Raw genomic sequence first — 15193 nt, 5'->3', positions numbered from 1 at the left:
TACCTTGATCATTGTGATTTTCACATGGAGTCTAGTGAGATGACTTTCCTTCAGCCTGAGCAAAGGTCAATCAAAAGTCTGTTACACTGTGTACGAAGACGGTGCTGAAAGTGACAACTGATAATTAAATGGCACCGTCTTGCTATAGTCAAAGTGGAAGTAGATGCTCATATTAAATGTTTTTAAAGTTTAAAATAATGATGGCATATGCACAAATAATCTCAGGATTCAGACTGCTCTCTTTTTGCACTCCTGGTTTTGGTTGATTTCAACAAGACTTTTCCCTTTATCGGTTACTAGATGAGCTGCACCCCAAGCACAGCACATGTTCTGTCGACTTAAATTTTTATCCAACACTTCCTGCTTTGACCTAGCTACTCTGCAGGTTTTCAAAGTTAATCAAAAATGCCTTTACTGTGGTAAAGCTAAATGCACTTAGCAACAAGGAATCCACATAAAAAAAAATCTTTTTTGAACCCAACAGGAGGTAAAGGCACACGCTCACTTCACAGAGGGCTTTCATCAACAAAGCTCAGTATGAAGCTAGTTTTTCAGTTATGCTAATGCTAACACTATTCCACCTTAAAAGCATTGTTTTACATAGTAGATAAATCCAGCGGCACACTTCAACTTTAGTATAAGATAAATGGGTAATTTTTCAACTTTGACTCAAACAATTAAAAAAAAATACAAATACAAAGCTAAAAATGAACATTTGTTTTTACCTAAACAGGCAGCAGACTTTGTGCTATTTCATAATTCAGACATGATGTCTAAAGACAAAACTTCTCAGAGGGCCGGGTCTGGTTTAAAGGGTTGCATTTCTATATAAAACAAAGAAATGTCTCCTTTTCATTTAAATTCAGACTAACAAAATGAAATATAGCGATGAACAGTGTTTCGGTCAATGCAACAATAGAATAAGACAAACGAGAGCATTTTAAACTTAATAAAGCAGCAGTCACGGTCTATAATGAAGTGTATTCCAGCAGCCTTTAGCTTCAAACACAAGCCACCCCACCCCCCTGGTCTGGTATATCTCATATTCTTTCATTTGATTACAGTAAAAGTCCGGAACAAAATCAAGGCTTTTCTCATCATGCACTAAAGTTGCACCATCCTTCCTGGAACAAAGTAAGCTAACTGGAGCTTAAATCAATGTGATACAACCCTGCACACAGAGGGTTCCCGTGCAGAGTCGGCCAACACAAGCAACTCGTGAGGTCTCAAGACTGCGTTTGTAACACTGCAAAAACAAGTCCAACTTCACATATGATGTAATGTAACAAGATTCAAACCGTTTCATTGGGTTTTTTTCTGCTCGGCCACACACACACACACACACACAAACACACACACACACTCCACCTGAGTTCTTGCAGAGCTAGCACAAAAAAAGCTGTCTCTCTCCATCACAAGGAGAGAGACAGCTTCAAATAAGACAGACACACACTCACACACTCCAAGGCCACACAGAATATTGTAGAGGGTCCTGTCATTGTGGGAGCTGTCAGGATGAACATATGGTTGGGGAACACGTGCTCGAGTGTGCATGTGTGTGACTTTAGGAGGGCAGATGGCTTTCAGCAGGTCATTAATACCAACTACACATCCTGCACTTATCCCATCACTTAATCCCCATCAAACTAAAACCTGTTGTAAGGCGGAAGGAGGAAAACGGCGCAGCCCCAAACTAATAAATGGTGACAACTTGTTGTACATTTAACCCATCAACCAGTTTACGAAAGACCTTATATAACAACAAAGGAAGCAACCACTTTAAGCTAAATGGCACTTTGCAGAGAATCTAAGTGCTTAAGACAATAAATCAACATTAATCCATAAACAGTTTCAAACTGCTTTTAAAGCTTCTGAGAAACGGGTTAAATTGTTCTGGCTATTACAGAACGAGCACCAGGAAATTATGACATATCACAGATTATTTCTTAATGAGGTTCCACCAGAGCACAGCGTAGGCAACGTTTAGCTAATTGTAAAGCACATGTGCATGAAAACGAAAAACAAACAAACAAATAAATAGTTTGAATTTGTTACTTTTTTGTTGGGTGACAAACAAAAAACAAAAAAAAAACAAAACGCTGATGATGTTGGATTTCTTCATGAGCATGAAGAAACGGCCTGAATGTTAATAAAATTCAACATTTTCAATTGGCCATGTGTTTAGCGTTAAGAGCTGACAAACCAAGAGACACAGAATCTAAATCCATTAAACGTGACGCATTCAAACCCAAGATTAACTCATCTCCACAACCACACTTTGATGCTAGTCTTTATATGTTCAGTTTACACTATGGGCATTAAAGTGAAACATTTTAATGAACGCTCAGTTTTCACAACGATTGTGGATCAAAGCCGAATCGACTGCTTTGTTTTCTTCCGTTTTATCTTCTGCATTACACAAGAGATCATCATTATTTCAACACAGGACTTGACTTTAAACCCAAGTCATCGAAGTTAAACAGTTCTACTAGTGCAAAGCTGAAAGGCCAACCAACAGAAAAACATCCTGAAGCTATGAAACTGAAAACTGTTCATTTCCAAACCGAATACAATCCAAAGGATACATGCAGATCATACCGAGTCATCAGTATTTATCGTGATATTCCGAAAAACTCCATGTTATACTTCATGGCATACATGACCCCAGTGGGAAAAGATCCCAACTCTGCAATGTTCTTGGGATCCAGTTAAACAAAACCACATGTACTACGGGTGCTTATGTTATTTACTATATCAACATTATGTTATTTCCCCATCCTCAGCTGCTCGCTCATTGTGGATTTATGGTAGAAATTCTTCACTTTTTAACCTTTCTGCAGAGATCCAAGGGGAGTGATAGAACTGGGCTCGGGCTCTGGAGTGGATCTAGGCCACTCAGACAGGCTTTCAAAGAGCCTGGGCCTGATGGGTAGTCTCAGGGTAGAACTGGCTGTAAATCTCTTGACCTGGAGAGTTGAACTTATCAGGTGTGTTGCAGTGCTTTCTTCCGGAACAGTTGATTAATCCTCATGTCTTCACTTTCCACACACACTTTGGGAACAATACACAGACAGAATGCACTGCTTTGAAGGAAAGCCCTGGTGGTACACATGCAGAAATAAACTCCTACCTGTTCCTGTCTCTCCAGCCAGCGGTCCACCATGGGATGATTGGCGCTGAGCGATGACCGTGCTGTCTCTCTCTGGAATTCTCTCTGATTGGCCCAGGTCCCAGCGTCTCGTGGCAGACTGCGGTACGTGTCCATCCCTTTACCCTACAAGAAAAAAAAAAAAGTATAGTTTTTGTTTTTACTTTTAATACTGTTACTACATTTCTCAGACATATGCCATGTCTGCTTTTTGTTAAGTAAATGTTTCTTTTCTTACTGAAAAATGCACATCAAGCATTAAAACCTTAACAATAAAGGCTAATCAACCTGCGCTGAATTTGCTCACAACTCTTTTTAAAGACAGACCGGACCACTTTGTAGTTGTGAGCTGGTGTGTGTACATCGGAGTATATTCTCGAGCATCTCACACTTCTGATAATCAGTTGTCTGCTTGACGTTTATTCAGCTGTGTAAAAACTATAACTTTAATCTCAGCCAAACCGATTTACTCAGGAACAAATAAAATACTAAAAAAAGCCAAACAATAACATTTTTAAGTTATCTAAGTGACTTATATATATATATATGTTTAACCTGAGTAGCGAAAGACTGCGGCGGGTTTGAAAACGATTTGCTGGGAGTCCGGTGTTCTCACGGCTCTAGTTAGCCTTGCCCCCGGCTAGCTATTGAGCTAGTGGGTAACAGACGTCTCCGAAAACGTCAGAGCGCTTTTAAAAATATGTGGTGTCTTGATAAACTGAGCAGATATTTGAGGTTTACACAGCTACATTCTCGCGTGAAAATATGTTAAACGTTAATTTTGTGACCCAGAAAGAATAATAATAGTAATATTAAAACTAACTAGCTGCCGCCATTGTTGAAAACTGAGCAGGGCCGCAATGGGCCGCGCTATGAATTCTGGGACACAGTCTTCTTCTTTGGGGTTTAACAGCAGCTGGCATCCTTGTACATGCAGTGCTGCCATCTTCTGTTTCAGTCCGTTATTACACTCTTAATTCCTACTACTTCAAACGACGCGTCGACTATTAAATCAGTCGTTGACGATTTTGATAGTCGACATAATCGTGACTAGTCGACTAATCGTGGCAGCCCTAGTCTTCACACTGACAAACACAAGTCGGTGGGTGTCTGGTGGACTCGGAGCAAAACATTAAACAGTTACTTTTACAAAAAGAAAAGGAGAGACAGAAGATGTTGGAAGTAAAGTGAGTCTATCTGTGGCTCAGCAGAGCTACAAAAACAAGAAAATCAAAGATGTCCAAATAGCAGAGTTGTGGCTTCTGTGGTTAAATACAAGCAAGCGAGATACAACGAGCATCTCTTAGTCGATGATGTTTATTCACACTTATTGGGAGGTGCATCTTAAACAACAGTGTGGAGGTATGTGGCTTTAGGCACAAACCGAGCAGAAGGGTGCAAATGTTCAATGTGATCAGTTTCAGCTTGGGAAAGTATAAAAAGCCATAAAGCAGCTTTTAAGGAGTTCTATGGTGGCGAAAACAAGATGTTGATATATAACAGATGCAAAGGAACCTTTAGTGCATTTGTACTAAAAAGACAATGGCATCCCTCATGCAGTTTTGTGTGTGCAATTTCCTTCATTACCATCAAATTATTCAAAATTAGCTAGCGCAAAGCCATGTCTGGTTTTGACATCCAAGCACCAACCTTCCTTTCCAGGCTATTTGTGCCAGACGAGTGGCGAGCTTTCAGGAAGCCAGCGGTGGTCGACCAGCGGGTTGGGTTCTTCCTTGATGGCGTCTCATCTGGTTGGACCCGTGACTCACCGCCGCTGAACGGCCCATTGATGGTCATCAGAGCAGGGTCACTGCTGCGCCGGACGTGGAGGGGCATATCTGAGGAACAGGTCATGCACCAGGGCGTCAAAGCATTGTTGTACCTTTTTGTTTTTTACTTTTCAATGGAAAAGTTCCACTTTCATACTTATTTAAAAAACAAAAAACAAACAAACAACAAAATCCCTCGGCTCTAGCTGTTAAAGACTATCGGCAAAGGCTGAGGAAGAAGACAGTTTGGAGATGATTGATGTAAATTTGCTGGAACACATTTTACGTCTCAAACAATGTGGGCTAATAAAAGAAACAGATTCCATTATCATGCCATTGTGAATTAATGTGAATTATCGCCACAAGTCTAATCAGGCAGCCCTGCTTTACTGTCAGTGCATCTCAACCATAACGCAGAGCAGCAGGCTCTGTGTGGGAACAACAATAAGAGGAAGAGCCTATTGAGAAACCCCAGCGTTAGTGGATGCCTTCCATTAAAACTCTTCACTCTGAAAAGTTCCAGTGTGTGGGCGGTGGGCCAAGGTCCAAATAACAACCTCCAACAGGGGCAGCGCGCACGAAAAAACCGCAGCCCGCGCTTGTACACAAGACACGACGTTATGACAATAAAAATAACCTCTGGAAATTTCCACGAGCTCATTTGATTAGCTGAAAGGGCAGCCATCAGACCACACAGGAGACACGGATTATAAAAGGTTAGAAGTGTTTAAAAAGCCAGAGCGTCGTCTCGGGACGACCACGCCAAGTGTCATGTTCCCATGTTCTCTTCCAAAACATATTGCTGTTTACAAGCTTTCAGATGTTTGGAGATGGTGATGTGTGCTCATACAGGAAATGCTGTGATCTTCCCAAAGAGTGTGTATCTGAGTCAACAGCGTGTGTGTGTGTGTGTGTGTGTGTGTGTATTGTGAGACTAGATTGACTGTGTTCGTCTGTGTGTGTTAGTGTGCCTGTTTATTTGTGTTTCCTGACAAACTGTTGAGTTTGCGCATGAGATCATCTAATACTTTTGTTTAGAGTAGGATGCGTTCACATTAAGTGGATCTTTGTCTGTGTGTTCAACTTGTGTAAAGAATACACATTAATGATGAGTTTTAATTTCGGATGTGCACAAATCAGTGACCAATGTTGTTTATGTTTGGAAGTACTAGAGCCCACAGCTACAGTGGTTGATGAGAGTGTGTAAATGTGTACACTCATGTACTTGGCTCGGTGGTTCTTCTGGGTCATCCAGAGCGTGGGATATGAATCGCTCTGAGCTGTGGGAGGCAGTGGCTCTCTGGGGGATGGAGTTCAGGAGGGGACAGAGTGCGGGCTGCCTGACAGGTCTCAACAACACCTACAGCTGAAACTGCAACTCCCAGGAGGCGTTAGGATGCAGGGGTGCTTCCCTCGAACCGAATCACGGTCAAGACTAATGTGTCCCGAACCCACATCTATTGAATTTGCATCGGCGCTGTGGAAAAAGCTTGGCGGTTTCACGCAGTCACAATGCTTTAAACAAAGACAGGTTGCTACCCTTCTTTGTCATCGCTCATCTTAAATGCCATTGTGATCTCGCGGCACAGCTGCAGTCATTAACCTTTTGTTCGTCTTGTCAGACGCAGTGATCAGAAAACAATTATTCTAACTACAGCACGACAGCTTGGTTAATGAGTGCCGGTTAAGATACCGTTCACCAGCTCAAATTTCACGCTACTTCAGACATCTCATAAGTGAGAAAAAAGAAGTGCATAATGACAGCACCTATGTCATGAACGCAGCTGCAACAAAACACAGAATAAATTACACCAAAGTCTGCATAACTCTTTGAGTACAAGACCTAATCAAATTAAATGAGGAGTTATTAAAAGCAGGTATGTCATTTAGAAGTAATTGCAATATTTAAAGGATGCAGGGCAGTTCGGCAATAACATTCCCGACATAAAAACAGGATTTGGGAACTCTAAGGCTGCAGTGAAGTCCCAAACTTTTTTTGCCCCAGGGACCAGTTTAATGTCAGACAATATTTTCATGGACCGGCCTTTAAGGTGTCGCGGATAAATATAATAAAATAAAACAATACGATCAAGACAAAAACTGTGGTATTTTGTAAATATAATAATAAACATGAATTCACTGTGTAATTGTGTAACTTTATTAGCAGCGTCCTCTTGAAATGCGTCAACAACATTGAGAGTAACATCCTCCTCTCTGCCCCTTAATGCTCTCTGGTCGCTATGGTAATGGGTAAATATTTCTTTCAAAATAAGACACACAACTACAACACGGGAAAAGACCCAGGGAAACTGAGTTAACGATAAAAAACCCGAAAACCATAAATTTCATACCTGAGCCTCAACTCTTGCGGATCGGTACCGGTCCCCGGGGGTTGGGGACCACTGCTCTAAGCCATGATTACGGTCCCCATACAGCGTACTTTGATGTATGTCAAATGTATGATGTATGCAAAAAGTTCCTCAAATAATTTTTTTTTGCTACACCCTCCTGGTCTTCATTACAGCTAGTTCACACAAAACAAATGATGCTTCTTCCTCCCCGACACAAACAGAGCTCTGTTTTTACCTTCGTCTATTCATATCAGGTTGTTTTGGGGATTTTTACCATTTGCACCAGTGTGATATGGAGTGAAATCATTTTATGCCCAATTTTTGTTGTTTTGTTAGTTGACACGGGTCAAAGCAGCAGTCACGCTGTGAGATGGCCAACCTTCATTTGATCCCAGGCCATCTCTGATCACAAGACAAGATGCAACAGCCAGCTTTCACCATCACTGTGCAACAAAAGACTACTGCTCTGTAGGAAAAAAAAGTAAGTAAGTAAGTAAAATTTTATTTATATAGCACATTTCTAGATAGAAATCACAAAGTGCTTTACAAGATATAACAGATTATAAAAAACAAAAAAATAAACAAGATACAAACAAAACTAAAGAAATCATCACAATTATTTCACTTTGATCATCTCTCATGTGGAATAGCGCAAAATCACACAGGGTACACCAAGCTCAGTTTTTTTGCTATGTTCAAAAAGACAATCTTTTTCAAGTTGGCATCTGAAAGCCTCACACATCCACAACAGTAGTATTGTCCCTTAATTATTATTTTCTTATCTGCAGAGGTTTTTCAATTTAACAAAGCCAAGAAAATAACATCAATCCATTTGTGAATTTCGAAAGAGCTCTCTGTCTAATAAGCTTAATCATTTTTCTTTTAAGCTCCTGGGCCGAACAAGAAAACTGGCAAAGCCCCACAGAGTCCAGCGCTTCTCATCTCCTCTTCTCTCCAACATAAATCAGTGATTGAAAGCTAGTCTCATTAGGGTGCTTATGAAAAAAATAATCGAATTCTTTCTCTTCCATGTCAGACATTTTTCTTAAAACCCATTAAAATTCAGCTGATGAGATTCTGAGTCGTCAATTAAGCAGGGTTAGAATTTATTATGAAGAAAGTTAAATTGGACGTATCTGGCAGGTGTGATTGTAGCAGAGATGTCAATTTCTTACTGAAAATTCACAATCAGCATTCTCATCCAGAAACGCAATTAGGGCTAAAGTGTGTGTGTGTGTGTGTGTGTGTGTTATTGAGACCAAGAGAAAAGGAAAATTGTGCTGTCTCTGTCAGTCAATGCTATTTCAAAGGTCATTAGTGAATAAGACAGTAGAGGGCTTTGGTGCTAATTAAAAGACAGTAATGAAAAAAACTCCTTTTAACTTTTACTCTTTCTGATAACTACACATAAAGGTGCTCGACACATCCAGTCTAGAGGTAAACAAGCTCTATGCTGAAAGTGAAAAATCTTAATCAAACTTCTAGTTTAGTGCAGGAGCCTACTTTACAGTGCTGCTGTGATCACTACATGCTAACACGCTAATTCTCTGTTTAAATAAGACTGACTTAGCCACTTCAGAGTGGCTAGCAAGCTAGCTAGCATTAGCATTAGCTGACAACTACCCGCCTCCAAAAGAGACCACAAAAACGCAGCACCAACAAACAAATAAATACAAAGAGAAAAAGAAAGGCAAAAAATGAGCCTTCGATTTGTTTTAATACAGTCTGTAACTATAGATTTACTTTAATATCTTTTTGTCTGCATCCTATTCATTAAAAACAAAAAACAAAAAAAACTTGGTATGAATTAGACGCATTTCTTTTGGACCAAAAAAATATTTTGAATTTATGATTTTCTCTATTTTTGTCATTCAATTTTATATTAATAAAACCATATTTTTTTATATCAACTGTATTCAATAGACGGTGAAGAGAGGACAGGAAAGCAGGGGCAGACATGCGGCAAACAGTGTTGCCAACTCCTCAGTAAGGAATCCTCGCTATTGGTTGTCCTAAAAGTTGCTAGAAGTTGCTAAATGACGTCACCGCCTAATTTGCATAATTGGTCATGCTAATATAATTGTAACCTACGTTGTTGGAGAGAGAAATAACATCAGGGAAGAGACATAAAGTGAGTAAAAAACATCCTAACTGCATTTAGAATTTATTTAGAACTACAAATTCAATTTATTTTAGCAATTATTGTTTTTTGTCATGTCACAATTCCAACCCTGCTCCTTTATCTGGGCTTGGACCGGCAAAAGTGGCCCGAAATAGGCACTCTGGTGGAGTTACACTGTGTGTGTGTGTGTTTATAAGTAGTTTTAAACCTGATCCACAAAACAGCATAACAGTAAAAGAAGAACTGACTGCGTTACAGTCAGTGCGGGAGCAGCGGCTTCGCTCATGCGCGATTCATTTGCAGTTCGGACGCATAGGTGTGAACATCTTCTGCCCTGGGGGAGGACTATCCTCCGCCCGTGAGCGCTTTGGAACGGGTGAGGTGCCCACGGCAGCACCGCTGCTTGTTGAGAGTAAAAGCGATACCCGCTTTCACTTCAAAAAGTCGTCATAAATAAGTCTCCAATAACACCAGAAAAAGTCGCCAGATTTGTCGCTAGTCGCTTTTTAGAAAAAAAAGTCGCTAAGGGGGTCTGAAAAATCGCTAAATATAGCGACAAAGTCGCTAAGTTGGCAACACTGGCGGCAAAGGGCTGCAGGTAGGACTCTACACTAACCCGGGCCAGCTGCTCTCAGCTGCATGGCATGTGGTCGCCCGCTCAACGTACTGAGCTAAACTGGTGCCCATAAAACCATAATTATTAATTATTCTAATACAAATAGAAGGAACACTTCTTTCACTTTAGGTAGTCTGATAAAAATATGGACGGGTGGTGACGGTTGTCTTTCTGTATATTTGCGTGTACATGTTTGCTTGCTTCTGTGCAAAAGATCTCGCTTGATCCGAATTGACAAATCACCTACACGAGTCACTTTCCCATCCAAACTCAGAGTAATTGCAGTAGAAGAAGCGACTTGGCCAGCGAAACTGCAGAGGTGAATGGCCTCAGCGTCACATTTGATTTAGGAGGCAGCGAATAGAACCAATTAGCCACTTTGGCCGGGGATCAAACGGCTATCTGTGTCTGGAAAAAAAAAATAAAAAAGGCACCTCCTGTCCAATTAACAAAATTTATGAACAGGGCGACGGTACGGCTGGGACGTGATAAGGTGATTTGTTGTGTTTTCTCTATACTGCTGTGGTTGATGACATTTGACTCCAATGAAGATGATAACGTGAGGAATATAAGACGAACTGAATTAAATATTAATCATTGTATCTTTAGGGTAATGATCCATCTGTCAAAATAATGCATGCCTGTGCTAATAACCCTAATGGTATTTGATCCAGATCTCAACGCGTGTTCTCCAGTCTCGCGACTTACTGGTGCGCAGGGCTGAAGGCGTGACCTCGATCTCGCTGGCGGCCTGGTAAGGCTGGAAAGCAGAGGCTCCACTGCCTGCGCTGAGGTCTGCAGCAAACAGGTCGGGGCTTTGGGTGCCTGTGGAGCTGGCACTGGTGCCATCACCGCCATGATGGGGTTCCTGTTCATCATATATAGCTATTAACTGCAAGAAAAAGGAAAAACAGAGGAGAGAGCACAAAAGGTCAGATTTCAGAAATATGTAGCTTAATGTTACACCGCAGTATCGAAGTAATATAGCACAGGAAAAATATATATTTTTTAACTTTATGGAATGACAATGCTTAGCTGTAATCTGGATATAGAGAACAATTACAAAGAAGGTGCAATGACAGGAAACAAAAAATGATAAACACCTAAAAAGAAGAAGATGATAATGATGAACGACTCTTTTGTAGCGATACCTACTCATTTTCCCTTAGACTTGAAATTAAGCAGCATTCATGCATTTCCCCCCATATTTAAAACTACACGGGAAAGGAGAGACTTCATTATCTGCAAATCTGATTTTAATCCATTTAATCCAGGAAGAGGCAAATAAGAATAATTAAAACACAGCACACTGTGATTTTTGAAGGTAGGCATTAACACCAACTGAACCACACTGGCTCAAAAATCAGTCCTACTGGGTGTAATCAGGAAGTCCAAATCATAGCTGGTGTTCTATAAATGTAGAAGTGGCTTCCCTGAAAACATGCACAGATAAATAGAAGCCATGGTGGTCCTTCTCGGCTCAAATGCACGGGGGCCGCACATAAAGTCCAAAGGAAAATTGAGGTGATTTAGACCCCCCGCCCCCCTATTTTATTCTATGACAGGGACACACTCATTATGTCCAATCATATTCTCCCTCCACTCAAAAAGCTTCGTCTTTCACTCCACGTCTTTATGTTCAAAGACCTCACAGATCTGATTAATTCCAGCCTCTGCAGAGTCCCTTTATTAGATTAAAGATTACATTCATGCCATCTCTCTGCGACTCCCACTAGGCCGGCGTATGTGCTCAGCTGGCTTCAGTTAGCTGAGGAGAAAATGAAAAATCCATCCAACACGTGCCAATTCGAGGGATGTGATCCGAGCGTCCCTCGAGGTGAGATCTGATGCAGAAGCACGACTGCGATAAGGTTTGCCCCTAATGCACAAAATATTAACCACATTCAAAACTAGCACACGTGCTCAACCGCTCAAACATCTTCAAGACATCACTTCACTTTATCTGGGTTTATTGACATGATCCTAACCAAAGGAAACGCCTGAACTTGAAAGAAAAACTGACCAAAAGCAGCTAGCCACAGACAACATACTAATTTCACCTCAAGGAAAATATATATATATTTTAAAAATACCATGCTGTGTGTGAAATAAAGATATGTTTTTGCAAGGGCTCTTTGAAGATCAGTAATAAGGGTTTCCAGGTTTATCGATTTTATTTAGCGTCAGAAATAGATTTTCCTCTTAGAGGAAGAGTTTCAAATGAAGCCAGTTTAACATTTATAAGAGGAGGGAATTCAAAAGGAGAAGCATTTCACTTCTTCGAAGCAAGCAGTTCTTTAATCAACAATTTTAGTTGCATATGCATCATGAATACTGCTTTTAATATCATGGGCTAGAGCTAATCAGTAAGGTAACACTCAGGAGTATGAAAGCAAAACAATCACTACAAGCGAAGGTGTCTACATAAGAAGCCTCGCTTCGACTGCAGTCAGAGGAGAAAATCTTTTATACTAATCTCAGGAAGTTCTGATCTTACACCGTGCAGAAACACGGTCTAATTTCAACCAAGAGAGAAGTTCTGTGTCAAACTGACCCAATTCTGATCAGCGATGACAAGAGTCCATCGCAAACGCTCAAGTGCAAGTGGTCACACCGGGACATCCAAGCAGCGATTTAAAAAACAGCCGCCACTCAAACCAAGGTCGAGGGGCGCCACTGGAGAAATGACCAAAGAAGATCAGCCAAATTTCTATTTCATGCGGTTTTTGACTTTTTTATGGGCATAGATGGGGAACTAAAGGGTCACACCTCACCGTTTATGAGCGTACGGTACAAAATGACTGGAGGGTTCTTTTAAAAGTAGTATATTTGTTTTTAAAAGTAGTATATTTGTTTTTAAAAGTAGTATATTTGTACGTAACGTATGACTAAAATAAATGAAACCAATTCCATGGCGGAGTCGTTGTGCGTCTATTGCTTCAATGATTCTCACAAGTAACATCAAAGTCCAAACATCATCTTCATCACACTAAAGATGAAAAGAAACTGTAAGCACAAAATATTAACACTTCAAGACATTCAGGCTGCATACAGTGCAAATTAAAACACATCAAGTTCTCTAAATCACACACACACACACACACGGACAAATAAAAAGAAATGCATTGATACACACACAATTACATCTAGAGACACAAAGACACCCACAGAATCCATTAAAACACACACACACACACACACACACACCATTCAAATCCAACGACCATTTTTCCAGCACATTAAACCTTCATTTCAGCCACATTTAGCCTGAGAGCTGTGGAGTTTTATAGCTTGCTGGACAGGCTCCCCTGGTGAGAGAAACACACTCTCCAGGGCACACACACAAACACACACTTAAAAACATTTACAGATCTCAACACTCATTTTTCCCCATTAGTCCCTTTACATAAACGCAAACACATTTACTTCAAATTACAGCTCGCTACAGCCAGAGGCTAATGTGAGCGCACGTTAATGAGGATTACAAAGGTCAAAGGGCGAGGCTATGTGTGTGCTGCAGAAGTAATGAAAGTGCGAATAAAGACAGAAAAGAAAGGAGAAGAGGTGAAAATAGTGGACTGACAAGTAAAACAGGTGTGTGTGCTCAGGGGCGAGCGTGTGTGCGCTTTAGTGAGACTCATGAGAAAAGGGAGTGTGTGCTGTGTGTTTGTAATTGTGTGTTTTATGTGTACAAATCTATATAAACCTGTGAGTGTAGTCTGCTGCTCCCTCATTAAAGCTCAGTTCAGGCCACAAGGGCTGAGTCAGCAAACTCCCTGCCTCCCCGGGCTACTCCCCGAGGGCACCACAGAAGAAGAGCTCTCAACCCCATGTGCTTTTTCAGCCCATGTGGCTGTTATTACATGGTAATCGGTTCAGCTGCAGCGGGCACTAAAAATGTGTTCAGGCTGAGCTTACCTGATATCGCTCAAAGTAGAAATAATCTGCAGCAATTAGCATTGCAAAAATAAAAGCCGTACAGCGCTGGGATATCTGACAAAAAACAGCAGCAATCATAAAACCTGTTGAGACATACAAATATCTGCCGCTAAAGCCATTTTGGACAGATCGTTAATCACATTCGCCCATTATCCCTGACGCTTTTCTGCATTATTATTATTCTATGGCATTAAGCTCCCAGTCTTTGACGCCTGAAAAAGCCTGCAGGGACCTCAAAGTTTTTCGCATAATTTAAATTATTGAAACCCAGAAACAGTCACTGGAAGTATTTGCATTGCATTGTTTTCTACACGGCATACAAATTGCGCATGTACGGGACCATTTGCTTACAGTGAATACATCCATATGCAGATGAGTAGATAGTAATAAACATTTTTCAGTACAAAAACAAACGCTTGCTGCAGGGTACACCAATAAGACACAAACGTTGCAAGAGTGTAGCTGCTAAAAAAAAAAAAAACACTTAACTAGCAAACACGCCTCAAGCTTTCAGAAGGAACTGTCAGGAATAAATGCTGTTCAAGAAAAGTCCCCAAGAGTATTTTTTTAAACCCCAAAATATGCATTCAAGCCTTAATTTGCATTCCCATGAAAAGCTTGTATCAGATTGCAGCAAGCGGCATGCGCCAAACTTTGGAAGGGTGGAATTATTTAAGTCGTAACAATATGAGCAGAAGATTGGTGGTTTGGAATGTCACATTTCCTACTAACATGTCCATCATTTGAATGCAGCACAAGACTTCAAGCTTAATGTTCCGCTCGAGTGTCATACGTAACGCTAAAATGCACAGTAAAGTAAAAATGTTTAAACAAAAATTAAAAATACATTACTTATAATCCGAGTTGACTTTCAGTGTCTCGGTGGATTTGGCTTTTGGCTGCCATTACTTTACACGCTGAATAAGGTCAAAGGGAACATCAGCTGTTGCCAGACTTCCCTTGGAAACTGACCAAACATGGGTTTTAAATAAGTGAATATGCCGTAGCTTCAGCAGTACAGGGCAGCGTTGTGACTGACAGATGCTCCCTCGAGGTTACGTGTTATTTCTGTCGGAGGTTTTGAATTGTTGTCTGCGAGCTAAGAAACAGCCCCGAGTCAAAGCTAATTGCTGAGGTTTGTTGACAAGCACAGCCCTGACCCTGCCACAGGAGAGCTGCTTAAACGCATAGGAGCGCACGCTCACAGGCACAGACACACACACACACACACACACACACACACACACA

General features: G+C 40.9%; 1 protein-coding gene across 1 annotated transcript in view; it reads right to left on the bottom strand.

Moving 5' to 3' along the window:
* Window positions 1-15193, bottom strand: part of pard3ab (par-3 family cell polarity regulator alpha, b) — a 233486-nt gene that overhangs the window by 142341 nt on the left and 75952 nt on the right. Inside the window, exons 3-5 of the mRNA XM_013912826.1 lie at window positions 10715-10898; window positions 4799-4986; window positions 3131-3274 (exon numbers count right to left, since the gene is read on the bottom strand). Of these exons, the coding sequence (XP_013768280.1) occupies window positions 3131-3274; window positions 4799-4986; window positions 10715-10898 (516 nt within the window). The remainder of the gene's footprint in view (window positions 1-3130; window positions 3275-4798; window positions 4987-10714; window positions 10899-15193) is intronic.

This window comes from Pundamilia nyererei, unplaced genomic scaffold (assembly GCF_000239375.1).
Source record: "Pundamilia nyererei isolate P.nyererei 1_Seehausen unplaced genomic scaffold, PunNye1.0 scaffold00103, whole genome shotgun sequence".
In the NCBI taxonomy this organism is placed as follows: Eukaryota; Metazoa; Chordata; class Actinopteri; order Cichliformes; family Cichlidae; genus Pundamilia; species Pundamilia nyererei.
Note: the sequence above shows the minus strand (reverse complement) of the source record. Positions and strands in the feature narration are given on the sequence as shown.